We start from the raw sequence: 16167 nt of genomic DNA on the forward strand, positions 1-16167 counted from the left end.
AGGCTCAACAATATACTAGACAGGGATGATATATTTGTGTTAGTATTCTCCCACGATGACAGGCTCAACAATATACTAGACAGGGATGATATATTTGTGTAAGTATTCTCTCACGATGACAGGCTCAACAATATACTAGACAGGGATGATATATTTGTGTAAGTATTCTCTCACGATGACACGCTCAACAATATACTAGACAGGGATGATATATTTGTGTAAGTATTCTCTCACGATGACAGGCTCAACAATATACTAGACAGGGATGATATATTTGTGTAAGTATTCTCTCACGATGACACGCTCAACAATATACTAGACAGGGATGATATATTTGTGTAAGTATTCTCTCACGATGACAGGCTCAACAATATACTAGACAGGGATGATATATTTGTGTAAGTATTCTCTCACGATGACACGCTCAACAATATACTAGACAGGGATGATATATTTGTGTAAGTATTCTCTCACGATGACACGCTCAACAATATACTAGACAGGGATGATATATTTGTGTAAGTATTCTCTCACGATGACAGGCTCAACAATATACTAGACAGGGATGATATATTTGTGTAAGTATTCTCTCACGATGACACGCTCAACAATATACTAGACAGGGATGATATATTTGTGTAAGTATTCTCTCACGATGACACGCTCAACAATATACTAGACAGGGATGATATATTTGTGTAAGTATTCTCTCACGATGACACGCTCAACAATATACTAGACAGGGATGATATATTTGTGTAAGTATTCTCTCACGATGACACGCTCAACAATATACTAGACAGGGATGATATATTTGTGTCAGTATGAAGGAATGCTTAAGTCTTCTAGTCTATTTTATTTAGTGAAATTCCTGTATCTGATTTTCAGCAAAATTCATCCATTTCTGTTAACCACAGGGATCCTGATCTCCAGCACAGAAATTCTATACGATTGAAATGTAAAAGGGCCTTACAGAATTAAAAAGGGTTTTATGTGAAATCATTTTAGAGCCACTTATTTTGATGTTTTTAATACAGAAAATAAACAAGCATTATTAGAAAAAAGAGAAAAAAAATCACAATGAAGTTATATGATAATGATAACTTAATTTCCTGTTAGCTTTTTGAACGGCAAAACAAAATATAGAACACCTAAATAGATGTTTATTATTATGTTAAGGGTTTTGATTTTTATTGGTTTGCAGATATGAAGTCCCTGTAGCTTGGGATGACCCAGACACGGTCATTGTGCCCATATACATGAGAGAGAAGAGGTAAGTAATGGTCAACTAGTTACTGAAACTTACACATAGAAAAATAGTTGGAAGTACCTGGTAATTATATTTTCATTGCACATTTAATTGGAGTTCAAATCAATTAAGCTTTATCTAAATGTTTTAATATTATTTAAAAAACGAGTGAATGTTGCATTTTGCTTGTTACAATATATATACGGTGGGGCCCTTTCTGAAGTGACATTGTCCTAGGATACCTTTGAGTTGTTTCGATTCTATGCTGACCATTCTTCCTCTTGAATCTGTATTTGTTGTTAGTGTTTTTTCTCTGTAACGTATTTATGAGATATTGCCTTTCTCAAACTCGTGTTGGCCTGTGTTATAGAGTGAAGAACCAGTATTCTAGTTACCAGATGTCTACGTACCAGCTGTTCGGTCAGCCCCTCCTCCTTCCTGTCCCACGACGGGAATGCACCTACCAGGTCCTGTACAACCAGCTCCTACAGAGGGTCTCGTGAGTATAATGTTTTTATTATCTCTTCAAAGGTAAAATGTCACGAAAGTTACGATTTCTAGTCACCTCTTTCAGCATTCTAGTGACACAATTTCTTCTTTGAATTTTTATCGAACATCAAATATTAGTCAAGTATGAGTATACCTTTCTTAGGGTGTCAAGGTCATTGTTACCTTTATAGAAAACACTAAGTGATAGATTCATTCACAACATATTACTCCATCGCTGATTGTACTCCGCGATGGTTAAGGCATCTGAAATATGCTACCACTAGCCCTCCATCACTGGGTCGCATGTTTGAGGCCTACGTGGGGCAGTCGCCAGGTACTGGCCGTACATTGGTGTTTTTTCTTCGGGAACTCCAGCTTTCCTCCGCCACCAAAACATGGCATGTCCTTATATGACCATTGCTGTTAATAGGACATAAAACACAAACCAAACCAAACCATTGTACTCTGGTGTATCCAGACAGGAGGAGCAGAGTACCAGACGATTCATCATTGAAGAAACTATGACATTGCCTCTACATTAAGCCTTTTATAGAAAATGTTTTTCATGGCTCTAGCAACTTCATCTCTGATTTTAATCAAAGCTCATACAATAGTCAGAGTAACAATTTTGTATTAGATGTTATCACATAATGTACTGTGTTATCACATAATGTACTGTGTTATCACATAATGTACTGTGTTATCACATAATGTACTGTGTTATCCAGTGAATATACCCATGTCATATCTTTTGCATATTAACCCATGTAATATGACCTTTTAGCCCTTTGATTGGTTGTAAGTTTCTATTATTTCAATTGTGACGTCACGCCTAGGACAAATAAATGACGTCACAGACTTACGCACTGGAGTCAAAATGGTGGCTTTTTACATTTCAAGGTTGCATGAAAATTGTCGTTTTACATGAATAAATGCCACAAATCTTGATTATGTGATATAAAGGATCTTGCACTTGTTTTCATTTCATATGAAATTTATGAAACTTGTCACAAACTTTTCATTTTAGCTCACCAGAGGCTTGCTAAATGGAAAAATTCTTAGACTCGATTCATAAATCTCATATGAAATGGAAACTCATGTAAGATCCTATATATATAAGTATTACTCTTTCACAATATATCTATTAAATTTTTATTAGATTTGCCTATGTTATTTGGATGGTGTCCAGTGTTAATTTGATAACACGACCTGTTTATATTTCTTAATATTAATATATTGATAAAACTGTACTTTTTTCTTGCATACAATTTGTTATCTTCAGGAAAATTACAAGTACTGTTGTTAAGAGGAATCACAAAGCTCTATATAGAGAGGTTTGGAAAGTGACAACCATTTATTATGTTTCTCCAACTCCAATTAAATGGATTGATGAATAGGGATAGTTGTTATAGAAACGGTCCTAGCCTGCTGCTCACTAGAGAATCAATCCTCATCAACAGGAGCATATTATCTGACAGTTGCATAAGGGTGTTTTTGGTTTCTATGCAGGCGGTATGTGAAGGTTCCAGAGAATGCAGGTAGTTGGTGGAAGGACGAGGAGGAGCAGGACGGACAAATGTCAGACTGTAACAAAGGAAAGGATAACAAACAAGTCAACAGTGATGAGGAGATCACAAAAGAAAATGGGATGGCTGTGGAAAACAAACAGAAGCAAGTCAATGGAGGTACTACTTCACATCCAATACAGGATAGAAACATCATAGAAACATCTAAAACAGGATAAAAACATCTAATACAGGATAGAAACATGTAATACAATATAGAAATATCATAGAAACATCTAATACAGGATAAAAACATCTAATACAGGATAGAAACATGTAATACAGGATAGAAACATCTAATACAGGATAGAAACATGTAATACAGGATAGAAATATCATAGAAACATCTAATACAGAATAAAAACATCTAATACAGGATAGAAACATGTAATACAGGATAGAAACATCATAGAAACATCTAATACAGGATAAAAACATCTAATACAGGATAGAAAAATCTAATATAGGATAGAAACATCTAATACAGAATAGAAACATGTAATACAGGATAGAAACATCATAGAAACATCCAATACAGGATAAAAACATGTAATACAGAATAGAAACATCTAATATAGGATAGAAACATGTAATACAGAATAGAAACATCTAATATAGGATAGACACATCTAATACAGGATAGAAACATGTAATACAGAATAGAAACATCTAATATAGCATAGAAACATCTAATACTGGATACGACCATCTAATATAGGATAGAAACATCTAATACAGAATAAAAACATCTAATACAGGATAGAAACCTCTAATATAGGATAGAAACATCTAATGCAGAATAGAAACATGTAATACAGGATAGAAATATCATAGAAACATCTAATACAGAATAGAAACATGTAATACAGGATAGAAACATAATAGAAACATCCAATACAGGATAAAAACATGTAATACAGAATAGAAACATCTAAGATAGGATAGAAACATCTAATACAGAATAGAAACATGTAATACAGGATAGCAACATCATAGAAACATCCAATACAGGCTAAAAACATGTAATACAGAATAGAAACATATAATACCGGATAGAAATATCTAATACTGGATGGAAACATCTAATACAGGATAGAAACATTTAATACGGGATAGAAACATGTAATACAGAATAGGATAGAAACATTCAATACAGGATAAAAACATCTAATACAGGATAGAAACATTCAATACAGGATAGAGACATCTAATACAGGATAGAAACATTCAATACAGGATAGAAACATCTAATACTGCAGGATGGAAACATCCAATACAGGGTAGAAACATCTAAATTTAATACAGGATAGAAACATCTAATACTGGATACGACCATCTAATATAGGATAGAAACATGTAATTATCATAGAAACATCTAATACAGAATAGAAACATGTAATACAGGATAGAAACATCATAGAAACATCTAATACAGGATAGAAGAAACATCTAATACAGGATAGAAACTAATATAGCATAGAAACATCTAATATAGGATAGAAACATGTAATACAGAATAGGATAGAAACATTCAATACAGGATAGAGACATCTAATACAGGATAGAAACATTTAATACGGGATAGAAACATGTAATACAGAATAGGATAGAAACATTCAATACAGGATAGAAACATCTAATATAGGATAGACACATCTAATACAGGATAGAAACATTTAATACAGGATAGAAACATGTAATACAGGATAGAAACATCATAGAAACACCCAATACAGGATAAAAACATGTAATACAGAATAGAAACATCTAATATAGGATAAAAACATCTAATACAGGATAGACAGGATAGAAACATTCAATACAGGATAGAAACATCTAATACAGTATTAGATATTTCTATCCAGTAATACAGAATAGAAACATATAATACTGGATAGAAATATCTAATACTGGATGGAAACATCTAATACAGGATAGAAAAATCTAATACAGGATAGAAACATGTAATACAGAATAGAAACATATAATACTGGATAGAAATATCTAATACTGGATAGAAACATCTAATACAGGATAGAAACATCCAATATAGGATAGAAACATCTAAATCTAATACAGGATAGAAACATGTAATACAGAATAGAAACATCTAATATAGCATAGAAACATCTAATATAGGATAGAAACATCTAATACAGGATAGAAACATCCAATACAGGATAAAAACATCTAATACAGGATAGAAACATCTAATATAGGATAGAAACATCTAATACAGGATAGAAACATCTAATACAGGATAGAAACATTTAATACAGGATAGAAACATGTAATACAGAATAGAAACATCTAATATAGGATAGAAACATCTAATACAGGATAGAAACATCTAATACAGGATAGAAACATCCAATATAGGATAGAAACATCTAAATCTAATACAGGATAGAAACATGTAATACTGGATAGAAATATCTAATATAGCATAGAAAAATCTAATATAGGATAGAAACATCCAATACAGGATAAAAACATCTAATACAGGATAGAAACATCTAATATAGCATAGAAACATCTAATACAGGATAGAAACATATAATACGGGATAGAAACATCTAATATAGCATAGAAACATCTAATACAGGATAGAAAAATCTAATACTGCAGGATGGAAACATCCACTAATATAGGATAGAAACATCTAATACAAACATCTAATATAGGATAGAAACATATAATACTGGATAGAAACATCTAATATAGCAGAGAAACATCTAATATAGGATAGAAACATATAATATAGGATAGAAACATATAATATAGGATAGAAACATCTAATACAAACATCTAATATAGGATAGAAACATATAATACAGGATAGAAACATCTAATACAGGATAGAAACATCTAATACTGGATAGGACCATCTAATATAGGATAGAAACATCTAATACAGGATAGAAACATCTAATACTGCAGGATGGAAACATCCAATACAGGATAGAAACATCTAAATCTAATACAGGATAGAAACATCTAATATAGGATAGAAACATATAATATAGGATAGAAACATCTAAATCTAATACAGGATAGAAACATCTAATACTGGATAGAAATATCTAATACAGGATAAAAACATCCAATACAGGATAGAAACATGTAATACAGGATAGAAACATCTAAATCTAATACAGGATAGAAACATCCAATACAGGATAGAAACATCTAATACAGGATAGAAATATCCAATATAGGATAGAAACATCTAATACTGGATAGAAACATCTAATACAGGATAGAAACATCCAATATAGGATAGAAACATCTAAATCTAATACAGGATAGAAACATCTAATACTGGATAGAAATATCTAATATAGGATAGAAACATGTAATACAGAATAGAAACATCTAATATAGGATAAAAACATCTAATACAGGATAGAAACATCTAATACAGGATAGAAACATCTAATATAGGATAGAAACATCTAATACAGGATAGAAACATCTAATATAGGATAGAAACATCTAATACAGGATAGAAACATCTAATACTGGATAGAAACATCTAATATAGGATAGAAACATCTAATACTGGATAGAAATATCTAATACAGGATAGAAACATCAAATACAGGATAGAAACATCATAGAAACATCTAATACAGGATAGAAACATTCAATACAGGATAGAAACATCCAATACAGGATAGAAACATCTTATACAGCATATGAGCAATCCGAAATATTTAGCACCCAGTAAACATTTGCTGAAAGTTAATATAAAGCAGTCTAAACTTTCATTTAAACTAAATAAAAAGCCACCAATTTTAGACTGGTTCACAGTGAAACTGCCAAACTGGTTCACACCCATTAATGTTAGTCTGGTTCACACCCACAAATGTTAGACTGATTCACACCCACAAATGTTAGACTGATTCACACCCACTAATGTTAGACTGATTCACACCCACAAATGTTAGACTGATTCATACCCACAAATGTTAGACTGATTCACACCCACAAATGTTAGACTGATTCACACCCACAAATGTTATTGGTCTGGTACATTACCACAGTTGTGTGACTTGTTCACAGCCATGACTGTTAGACTTGTTCACAAGGGAAAAACTGCTATTAGATGGGATCTTAGTGTTGAAACTGTTCCCCACAGAAACAAAACAAATCCAAATTATACTTTCTATCGAAAATAAGCTGAATCTGAAGTGTCTTCAATAATACAGTGTACACCACACCTCAGGTTTGGTTGTATCAGCTATAGCTGGATTCCTTTCTTACACAGAAAAGAAGTGACATAATTTAGACACACCACAGTCTTTATCCAATTTACATATTATATTGTTATTTCAGTATTTGATCATTACGGAAATGATTTTCTTTTGTAGAAGCTAATGAAATGGAAATATCTGCTGCGAATGGGAACAAAGAAAGTGAAACGGATGATAAACAAACAATTAGCAGTGAAAACACAGACACAAGTGCTGTTGCTAACATAGAACCACCGCCATTGTTTAAATTTAGGATGGTAAATTCTTATGGAAGTGCAGAAATAGACCACAAATTGAAAAATGACGGAAATCCTCTACGTTTGCATAGTAAGTGTCACAGGTCATTATAGTAAGTGTCACAGGTCATTATAGTAAGTGTCACAGGTCCTTATAGTAAGTGTCACAGGTCATTATAGTAAGTGTCTCAGGTAATTATAATTAGTGTTACAGGTCATTATATTAAGTGTCACAGGTCATTATAACTAGTGTTACAGGGCATTATAGTAAGTGTCACAGGTCATTATAACAAGTGTTACAGGTCATTATAGTAAGTGTCACAGGTAATTATAGTAAGTGTCACAGGTCATTATAGTAAGTGGCACAGGTCATTATAGTAAGTGTCACAGGTAATTATAGTAAGTGTCACAGGTCATTATAGTAAGTGTCACAGGTAATTAAAATTAGTGTTACAGGTCATTATAGTAAGTGTCACAGGTCCTTATAGTAAGTGTCACAGGTCATTATAGTAAGTGTCACACGTCATTATAGTAAGTGTCACAGGTCATTATAGCTAGTGTTACAGGTCATTATAGTAAGTGTCACAGGTCCTTATAGTAAGTGTCACAGGTCATTATAGTAAGTGGCACAGGTCATTATAGTAAGTGTCACAGGTAATTAAAATTAGTGTTACAGGTCATTATAGTAAGTGTCACAGGACATTATAGTAAGTGTCACAGGTCATTATAACAAGTGTTACAGGTCATTATAGTAAGTGTCACAGGTCCTTATAGTAAGTGTCACAGGTCATTATAGTAAGTGTCACAGGTCCTTATAGTAAGTGTCACAGGTCATTATAGTAAGTGGCACAGGTCATTATAGTAAGTGTCACAGGTCATTATAACAAGTGTTACAGGTCATTATAGTAAGTGTCACAGGTCCTTATAGTAAGTGTCACAGGTCATTATAGTAAGTGTCACACGTCATTATAGTAAGTGTCACAGGTCATTATAACAAGTGTTACAGGTCATTATAGTAAGTGTCACAGGTAATTAAAATTAGTGTTACAGGTCATTATAGTAAGTGTCACAGGTAATTATAGTAAGTGTCACAGGTCATTATAACAAGTGTTACAGGTCATTATAGGAAGTGTCACAGGTCATTATAACTAGTGTTACAGGACATTATAGTAAGTGTCACAGGTCATTATAGTAAGTGGCACAGGTCATTATAGTAAGTGTCACAGGTCCTTATAGTAAGTGTCACAGGTCATTATAGTAAGTGTCACACGTCATTATAGTAAGTGTCACAGGTCATTATAACTAGTGTTGCAGGTCATTGTATTAAGTGTCTCAGGTAATTGTATATAGTGTCACAGTTCATTGTATTTAGTGTCTCAGGTCATTATAACTAGTGTCTCAGGTCATTGTAACTAGTGTCTCAGGTCATTGTAACTAGTGTCTCAGGTAATTGTATATAGTGTCACAGTTCATTGTATTTAGTGTCTCAGGTCATTATAATAAGTGTCTCAGGTCATTGTATTTAGTGTCTCAGGTAATTGTATATAGTGTCACAGGTCATTGTATTTACTGTCTCAGGTCATTATAACTAATGTCTCAGGTCATTGTAACTAGTGTCTCAGGTCATTGTAACTAGTGTCACATTTCATTGTATTTACTGTCTCGGGTCATTGTATTTAGTGTCTCAGGTAATTGTATATAGTGTCACAGTTCATTGTATTTAGTGTCTCAGGTCATTGTAACTAGGGTCTCAGGTCATTGTAACTAGTGTCACATTTCATTGTATTTACTGTCTCAGGTCATTGTATTTAGGGTATCAAGTCATTGTAATTAGTTCCGCAGGTCAATGTAATTAGTGTCATAGGTCATTGTAATTAATGTATCTGGTCATTGTAATAAGTGTCTCAGGTCATTGTATTTAGGGTATCAAGTCATTGTAATTAGTGCCGCAGGTCAATGTAATTAGTGTCATAGGTCATTGTAATTATTGTATCTGGTCATTGTAATTAGTGTCGCAGGTCATTGTAATTAGTGTATCAGGTCGTTGTTATTAGTGTCACAGTTCATTGTATTTAGTGCCGCAGGTCAATGTATAAAGTATCTCAGGTCATTGTAATTAGTGCTGAAGGTCAATGTAATTAGTGTCATAGGTCATTGTAATTAGTGTCATAGGTCATTGTAATTAAAGGCACAGGTCATTGTAATTAATTTCTCAGGTCATTGTAATTAATGTCTCAGGTCATTGTAATTAGTGTCCCAGGTCATTGTATTTAGTGTCATAGGCCATTGTAATTAGTGTTGCAGGTCATTGTAATTAGTGTATCAGGTCGTTGTTATTAGTGTCACAGTTCATTGTATTTAGTGCCGCAGGTCAATGTATAAAGTATCTCAGGTCATTGTAATTAGTGTTATAGGTCATTGTAATTAGTGTCATAGGTCATTGTAATTAGTGCCATAGGTCATTGTAATTAGTGTCTCAGGTCATTGTAATAAGTTTCACAAGTCATTGTAATAAGTGTCTCAGGTCATTGTATTTAGTGTCATAGGCCATTGTAATTAGTGTCGCAGGTCATTGTAATTAGTGTCACAGGTCATTGTATTTAGTGCCACAGGTCATTGTAATAGGTTTCACAGGTCATTGTAATAAGTGTCTCAGGTCATTTTAACTAGTGTCTCAGGTCATTGTATTTAGTGTCTCAAGTCATTGTAATTAGTGTCGCAGGTCATTGTAATTAGTGTCTCAGGTCATTGTATTTAGTGCCACAGGTCATTGTAATAAGTGTCTCAGGTCATTGTATTTAGTGTCATAGGTCATTGTAATTAGTGTCGCAGGTCATTGTAATTAGTGTCACAGGTCATTGTATTTAGTGCCACAGGTCATTGTAATAGGTTTCACAGGTCATTGTAATAGGTTTCACAGGTCATTGTAATAAGCATCTCAGGTCATTGTATTTAGTGTCTCAGGTCATCGTATTTAGTGTTATTGAACAATGTTTGAGTGCTGTAAGCATCTTCTTACTCTCGTTCATTGTTCTCATAGAAATTATACTTATTTCCATCCTACTTCATAGCACCATTCCTGGTATAATGGAATAATTCATTCATAGTTTATTTACAAGGTAGACGATCCTGAAAGGAATAAGTTGGTCACTTTTATAGTACACTGTACCTATTAATTATTTGAAACCAAGGATAACCTTGACTTTCCAGACTCTAATAAAGGTTCAAGGTCAAATGTCACCTGATTATCTGATAACGAGTTCCTTGTTTCTGCCCACAGATCGTACACATATAGCCGTGGACTGGCACCCTCTAGCAAAGGACAAATTCTATGATGAACAGGCAGCAGAGGTGAGTAGGCAGTACAAATATTATTACGCGATTGAACATTTCGTCACAAGGAAAGATTACCAAAGTGGTCCACAAGGTCATTCAGATATAGCTAGTGATTTCCTCAAGTACTGCTATGTAATCACCAGCAGTGAAATATCAGCTATTAAATCCTTGTCTATGAAATGTCAGCTTGTTAGTCAACGTTTGTGAAATACAAGCTATTTAGTGAATGTCTGTGAATTACTGGCTAGTTAGTCTATTGAATGGGTGTGAATTACTGGCTAGTTAGTCTAGTGAATGGGTGTGAATTACTGGCTAGTTAGTCTAGTGAGTGGGTGTGAATTACTGGCTAGTTAGTCTAGTGAATGTCTGTGAATTACTGGCTTGTTAGTCTTGTGAATGTCAGTGAATTACTGTCTATTGAATGTCTGTGAACTACTGGCTAGTTAGTCTAGTGAATGTCTGTGAATTACTGGCTAGTTAGTCTATTGAATGTCTGTGAACTACTGGCTAGTTAGTCTAGTGAATGTCTGTGAACTACTGGCTAGTTAGTTTAGTGAATGTCTGTGAATTACTAGCTAGTTAGTCTAGTGAATGTCTGTGAATTACTGGCTAGTTAGTCTAGTGAATGTCTGTGAATTACTGGCTAGTTTATCATCATCAGTGAAATACCAGCTATTTACCAGGTAGTCAATGTGAGGGAAATACAAGCTATTTAACCATGCAAAATAGACCCATATAAGCCCATTGATTCACTCATCAGCTGGTGTTTTAGGGGAAAAACTACCTTTTCTCTTTTCAAAAGTGTCCAAGCAATCAAGACACTTCAGCTGGGGAGGAACATGGCTGAGTTAAAGTTGCAGATGATTGAATTTCCTGATTTAGAAACAGAAAAACCTAGCTCAATAATATGTGTTTTGTGTGACTAAGTAAAACCTAGCTCAATATTATGTGTTTTGTGTGACTAAGTAAAAGCTAGCTTTTTGTTGTGCAGGACTTGGAGCAGCATGAGTCTGTGAAACAGAGGCTGCAGAGGAAACAGGTGCTACAACTGGACGACTGTCTGGAGCTCTTTACACGTATTGAACAGCTGGGTGAAAATGACCTCTGGTAAATACTTCTGTCTTTATAACCTGTGATAATATTGTTACTGCTGAACACTTCTCACTTTGTCTTCAAACTTGGTCATTCCTTTAAAATATAATTATGTTCATAAAAAATATTAACTTTATTTATTTTACAATAATTATGAAACAAGCTTTTTTAACTTATATCAATCACTCTTGTTGGCCCAGATGTTAGCACTTGGGGGTGTCTTATTGTGGGAGGAAATGTGAGTAGACAGAGAAAATCCATGTGGTCGGGCAGGTGACCCCATACCTTTTCACGTCCATTCGGGGAGTCAAACCCCGTCCGCCATGGTGAAAGGCAAGTGCGCTAACCACTGCATCACCCGACCACCCATGTTCATCAAGTAGTTTAGAAAGATTCTGCATTTCATTTGCATTGCCATTTACTAGTATTCAAACATGAGGAGGGAGAAAATAAAAGTAAAGGTTTATATGAATTGTTTATAAATCAATATCAATAATTTCACTTCGGATGGTTTGGTGGCACAGTGGATACCACATTCACCTTCCCCCAGGACGGCCATTGTTTTATTATCCCCCGGGACGGCCATTGTTTTATTATCCCCCAGGACAGCCATTGTTTTATTATCCCCCAGGACGGCCATTGTTTATTATCCCCTAGGACGGCCATTGTTTTTTATCCCCTAGGACGGCCATTGTTTTATTATCCCCCAGGACGGCCATTGTTTTATTATCTGCCAGGACGGCCATTGTTTCATTATCCCCCCCGAAACGCGTTTTCGGGGGATATTAAATTGGGCTCCGCCGTCCGTGCATCCTTCAGTCCGTCTGTGCCTCCGTGCATGGGCATTTTCCGGACCAAAACTTTGTACAGTTATCAAGTACTCTAGTAGTGCCTTTTGCTATGGAGAAGTTCTCCTACTCAAAACTTTGTACAGTTATCAAGCTAGTACTGTAGCAGTGCCTTTTGCTATGGAGAAATTCTCCATTTAAATACTTTTTCTGTTACCATGGAAACAGATGGCCAAATTTCAAATTTCAGTTGTATGGATCATGACTCAAAAACCGTTAAGATAACTACCTGACACTTTATATAAATAACAAGCTATCATTCTGGTAGTGGCTTTAGCTATGTAGGAGTGCTCATTTTTTTTTAATTGGTTACCATGGAAACAGATAGGCAAAACTACAAATTTTGATGTTTCCGGAGTAAAAGGCCAAAACCTTTCAAGATAACTACATGTACCTGAAACTTTGTCCACATATCATCCTATCACTCTAGTTAGGCAAAATTACAAATTTCACGGTTTCCAGAGCATGGCAACAAAATTGCCCAAGAACTGCCTGAAACTTTGTACAAGCTAGCACTCTCTTGGTGCATTTTGCTACTGGAGGAGTTCTCATTTTGGATATTTTTTCTTTTTTTTTTTCTTTTTCTGTTGCCATGGGAAAAGGCAAAAATATGAAATTTGAGATTTCTGAAGCATGATCTCAAAACTATTAAAATTAACAAATTGAAATTTAACTTGTACACTGATCAACCTAGCACTCTATGGGAGCCGTTTGCATTCAAGATGTATACAGGAAGTTTTGTACACTTATCAAGTCTTTTTTGATGGGGAAGTCTTAAGCGGTTTTTTAAAAAGATGATCTACATCAAAATATCCGTAACAGTAATGGTTTTTTTAAAAGATGATCTACATCAAAATATCAGTAACAGTGGTGGAATGGAGTTAATACCTGTTATTGTAATATTAACATACATATATATATATATATGATTGTGTGTCTTTTAAACAGCGAAGCGCGGGGGATAATGTCACACTTTGAGTTATCTTGTTCCTTTATCAGGTGTGGAAAGGTAATGCTAATCCTCCTCACCATAATATTTTTTTTGGGTATTGAAGGTTCTCTACACAGTACGACCCCCTCCACAGTACGACCCCCTCCACAGTACGACCCCTACACAGTACAACCCCCTCCACAGTACGACCTCCTCCACAGTATGACCTCCACAATACGATCCCCTCCACAGCATGACCCCCTCCACAGTACAACCCTCTCCACATTATGATCCTACACAGTACGACCCCCTCCACAGTACGACCCCCTCAACAGTATGACCCCCTCCACAGTATGATGACCTTCACAGTATGACCCCTTACACAGTACGACCCCCTACACAGTTCTATTTGGGCCACACTAGTGATTCACTAATGTAGGTAGAACTTGTTTCATGTCTGTTGTAAAAGACATCCAGTTCATACAAGTATTTTCCAGTTATTGTAGTTTTATATTATTTGATAGATACAAGTAAACCCACAGACAAGTCACGTGATATCATTAGTTCATTGTATGTCTCTTCTTTATTTTTATTGCAGGTATTGTCCACAATGTAAAAAGCACCAACAAGCTACAAAGAAATTTGACCTGTGGTCATTGCCAGATGTGCTCATCATTCACCTGAAGAGGTTCTCCTACAACCGTTACTACCGTGACAAGATTGACACGCTCATTGAGTTCCCTTACAAGTAAGACAACTGCTCAACGTCACTATATAGAGGATATTTACAGACACCAGATTTATTTCGTTTCATCAAATATTTATCGTGAAAATCAAAATGGTTTTCCAATACTTCTTTGAAAAGCTTAGGGTTGTTATTAAATTTGGCATGTCAGCCTGCCCATCTGTCACTCTTAGATTGCTGTGTTGTAACTCTCTTAGTAATAAAGTTATAATCCAATTTCAGCATCCTTTTACAGTGAAATTTTCTGCACAATAACTTAGTTAACTCATTCACCCCTGAAATTCCATATTGAACTATTCCAACCTTTGAATTGGAGAATAAGAATAATGAGACATGGTCATAAGGTTTACTTTAAGATGTGAAGTTAGTGATCACGGTAGGCACAGTAGTTTGGTAGTAGGACACTGGGCTCGTCACCGAAGGGATGCATGTTTGTATCACGTTACGGCACTGTGTTGTATCTTTGAGCAAGATACTTTACTCTGCTTGTTCCAGTCTACTCAGCTATAAATGAGTATGTGGTTGGGTAGTGCTAGAATTGTTGAATGGTAGCTGTGAGTGCCGAAATGGCAGCACCGGCTCTCCCCAGGGAGTTGACCTACGGACTAGGTTGTGATAAAGCGGTACATAAGAACCTCAAGTTATTTATTATTATCACTGACATGCACATATTTAATAAATGTGCTGTTATCTGATTGTGGGACCATTCATTCAGGGGTTGTTGTCACTCTTTGGAGATTTAATTTTTAAGATGAAATAGTGGTGTTCCGATAAATCGTTTAAGTCGAGCATTGGTCAGATAGGCTAACAAACTGATTAATCGAGTACAAAATCCATGATCAATTTTAGTCGGAATGCTAATGTGTAGATATGATGGTGTTTTCTGTAGACATTTTCCCCAGCTTCTTTGTAAAATTGATGGCATCATCACTGCAGGACTTACGTTTGCCTTATAGCTGCTAGTTAGGACTGTATATTACAGATTCAGTGTTTGAAGAGAGGTATTTCTTATATTATAATTACATGGTATCACTTTTTTATTTGCCTAAGTGACTCGCAACAACAGCATGGATGATTTCACTGTATTTCTGTTGGTTAATAATAATCAATGATCGATCATAAAATTTCAACTGTTTCCCAACGCTAAGATGAAACAATAAACATACATGTTAATGAAAATATTGTTGCCAATTACTTCACACACTATAAACTTGAAATAAGATGTAACTGAATTTCAATGAAATTTGATCTTTCCCATGTCTGTGTTCTATGTAACAAGTATAAATCAGATTAGATACCTGGAATCATGTACGTTTGTACCTGAAATATGATTTAGTTTTTAGGTCACCTGAGCTTTAGCTCAAGTGACCTATTGCTATCCGTTTTCGTCCGTCGTCGTCCGTCGTCCGTCGTCCGTCGT

The 16167-nt window shown here is 34.9% G+C and overlaps 1 protein-coding gene across 2 annotated transcripts in view; it reads left to right on the forward strand.

The window, feature by feature from the left end:
- Nucleotides 1-16167, forward strand: part of LOC110443219 (ubiquitin carboxyl-terminal hydrolase 15-like) — a 48127-nt gene that overhangs the window by 20903 nt on the left and 11057 nt on the right. For both annotated transcript variants that reach the window (XR_002462088.1, XM_021487289.1), the window contains exons 14-20: nucleotides 1205-1273; nucleotides 1620-1748; nucleotides 3248-3423; nucleotides 7677-7886; nucleotides 11076-11146; nucleotides 12123-12238; nucleotides 14601-14750. Coding sequence is in view for 1 of the 2 variants with exons in the window: in XM_021487289.1 (XP_021342964.1) it covers nucleotides 1205-1273; nucleotides 1620-1748; nucleotides 3248-3423; nucleotides 7677-7886; nucleotides 11076-11146; nucleotides 12123-12238; nucleotides 14601-14750 (921 nt within the window). In the remaining variant the exon portion in view is untranslated. The remainder of the gene's footprint in view (nucleotides 1-1204; nucleotides 1274-1619; nucleotides 1749-3247; nucleotides 3424-7676; nucleotides 7887-11075; nucleotides 11147-12122; nucleotides 12239-14600; nucleotides 14751-16167) is intronic.

This window comes from Mizuhopecten yessoensis, unplaced genomic scaffold (genome assembly GCF_002113885.1).
Source record: "Mizuhopecten yessoensis strain PY_sf001 unplaced genomic scaffold, ASM211388v2 scaffold1951, whole genome shotgun sequence".
Taxonomy (NCBI): Eukaryota; Metazoa; Mollusca; class Bivalvia; order Pectinida; family Pectinidae; genus Mizuhopecten; species Mizuhopecten yessoensis.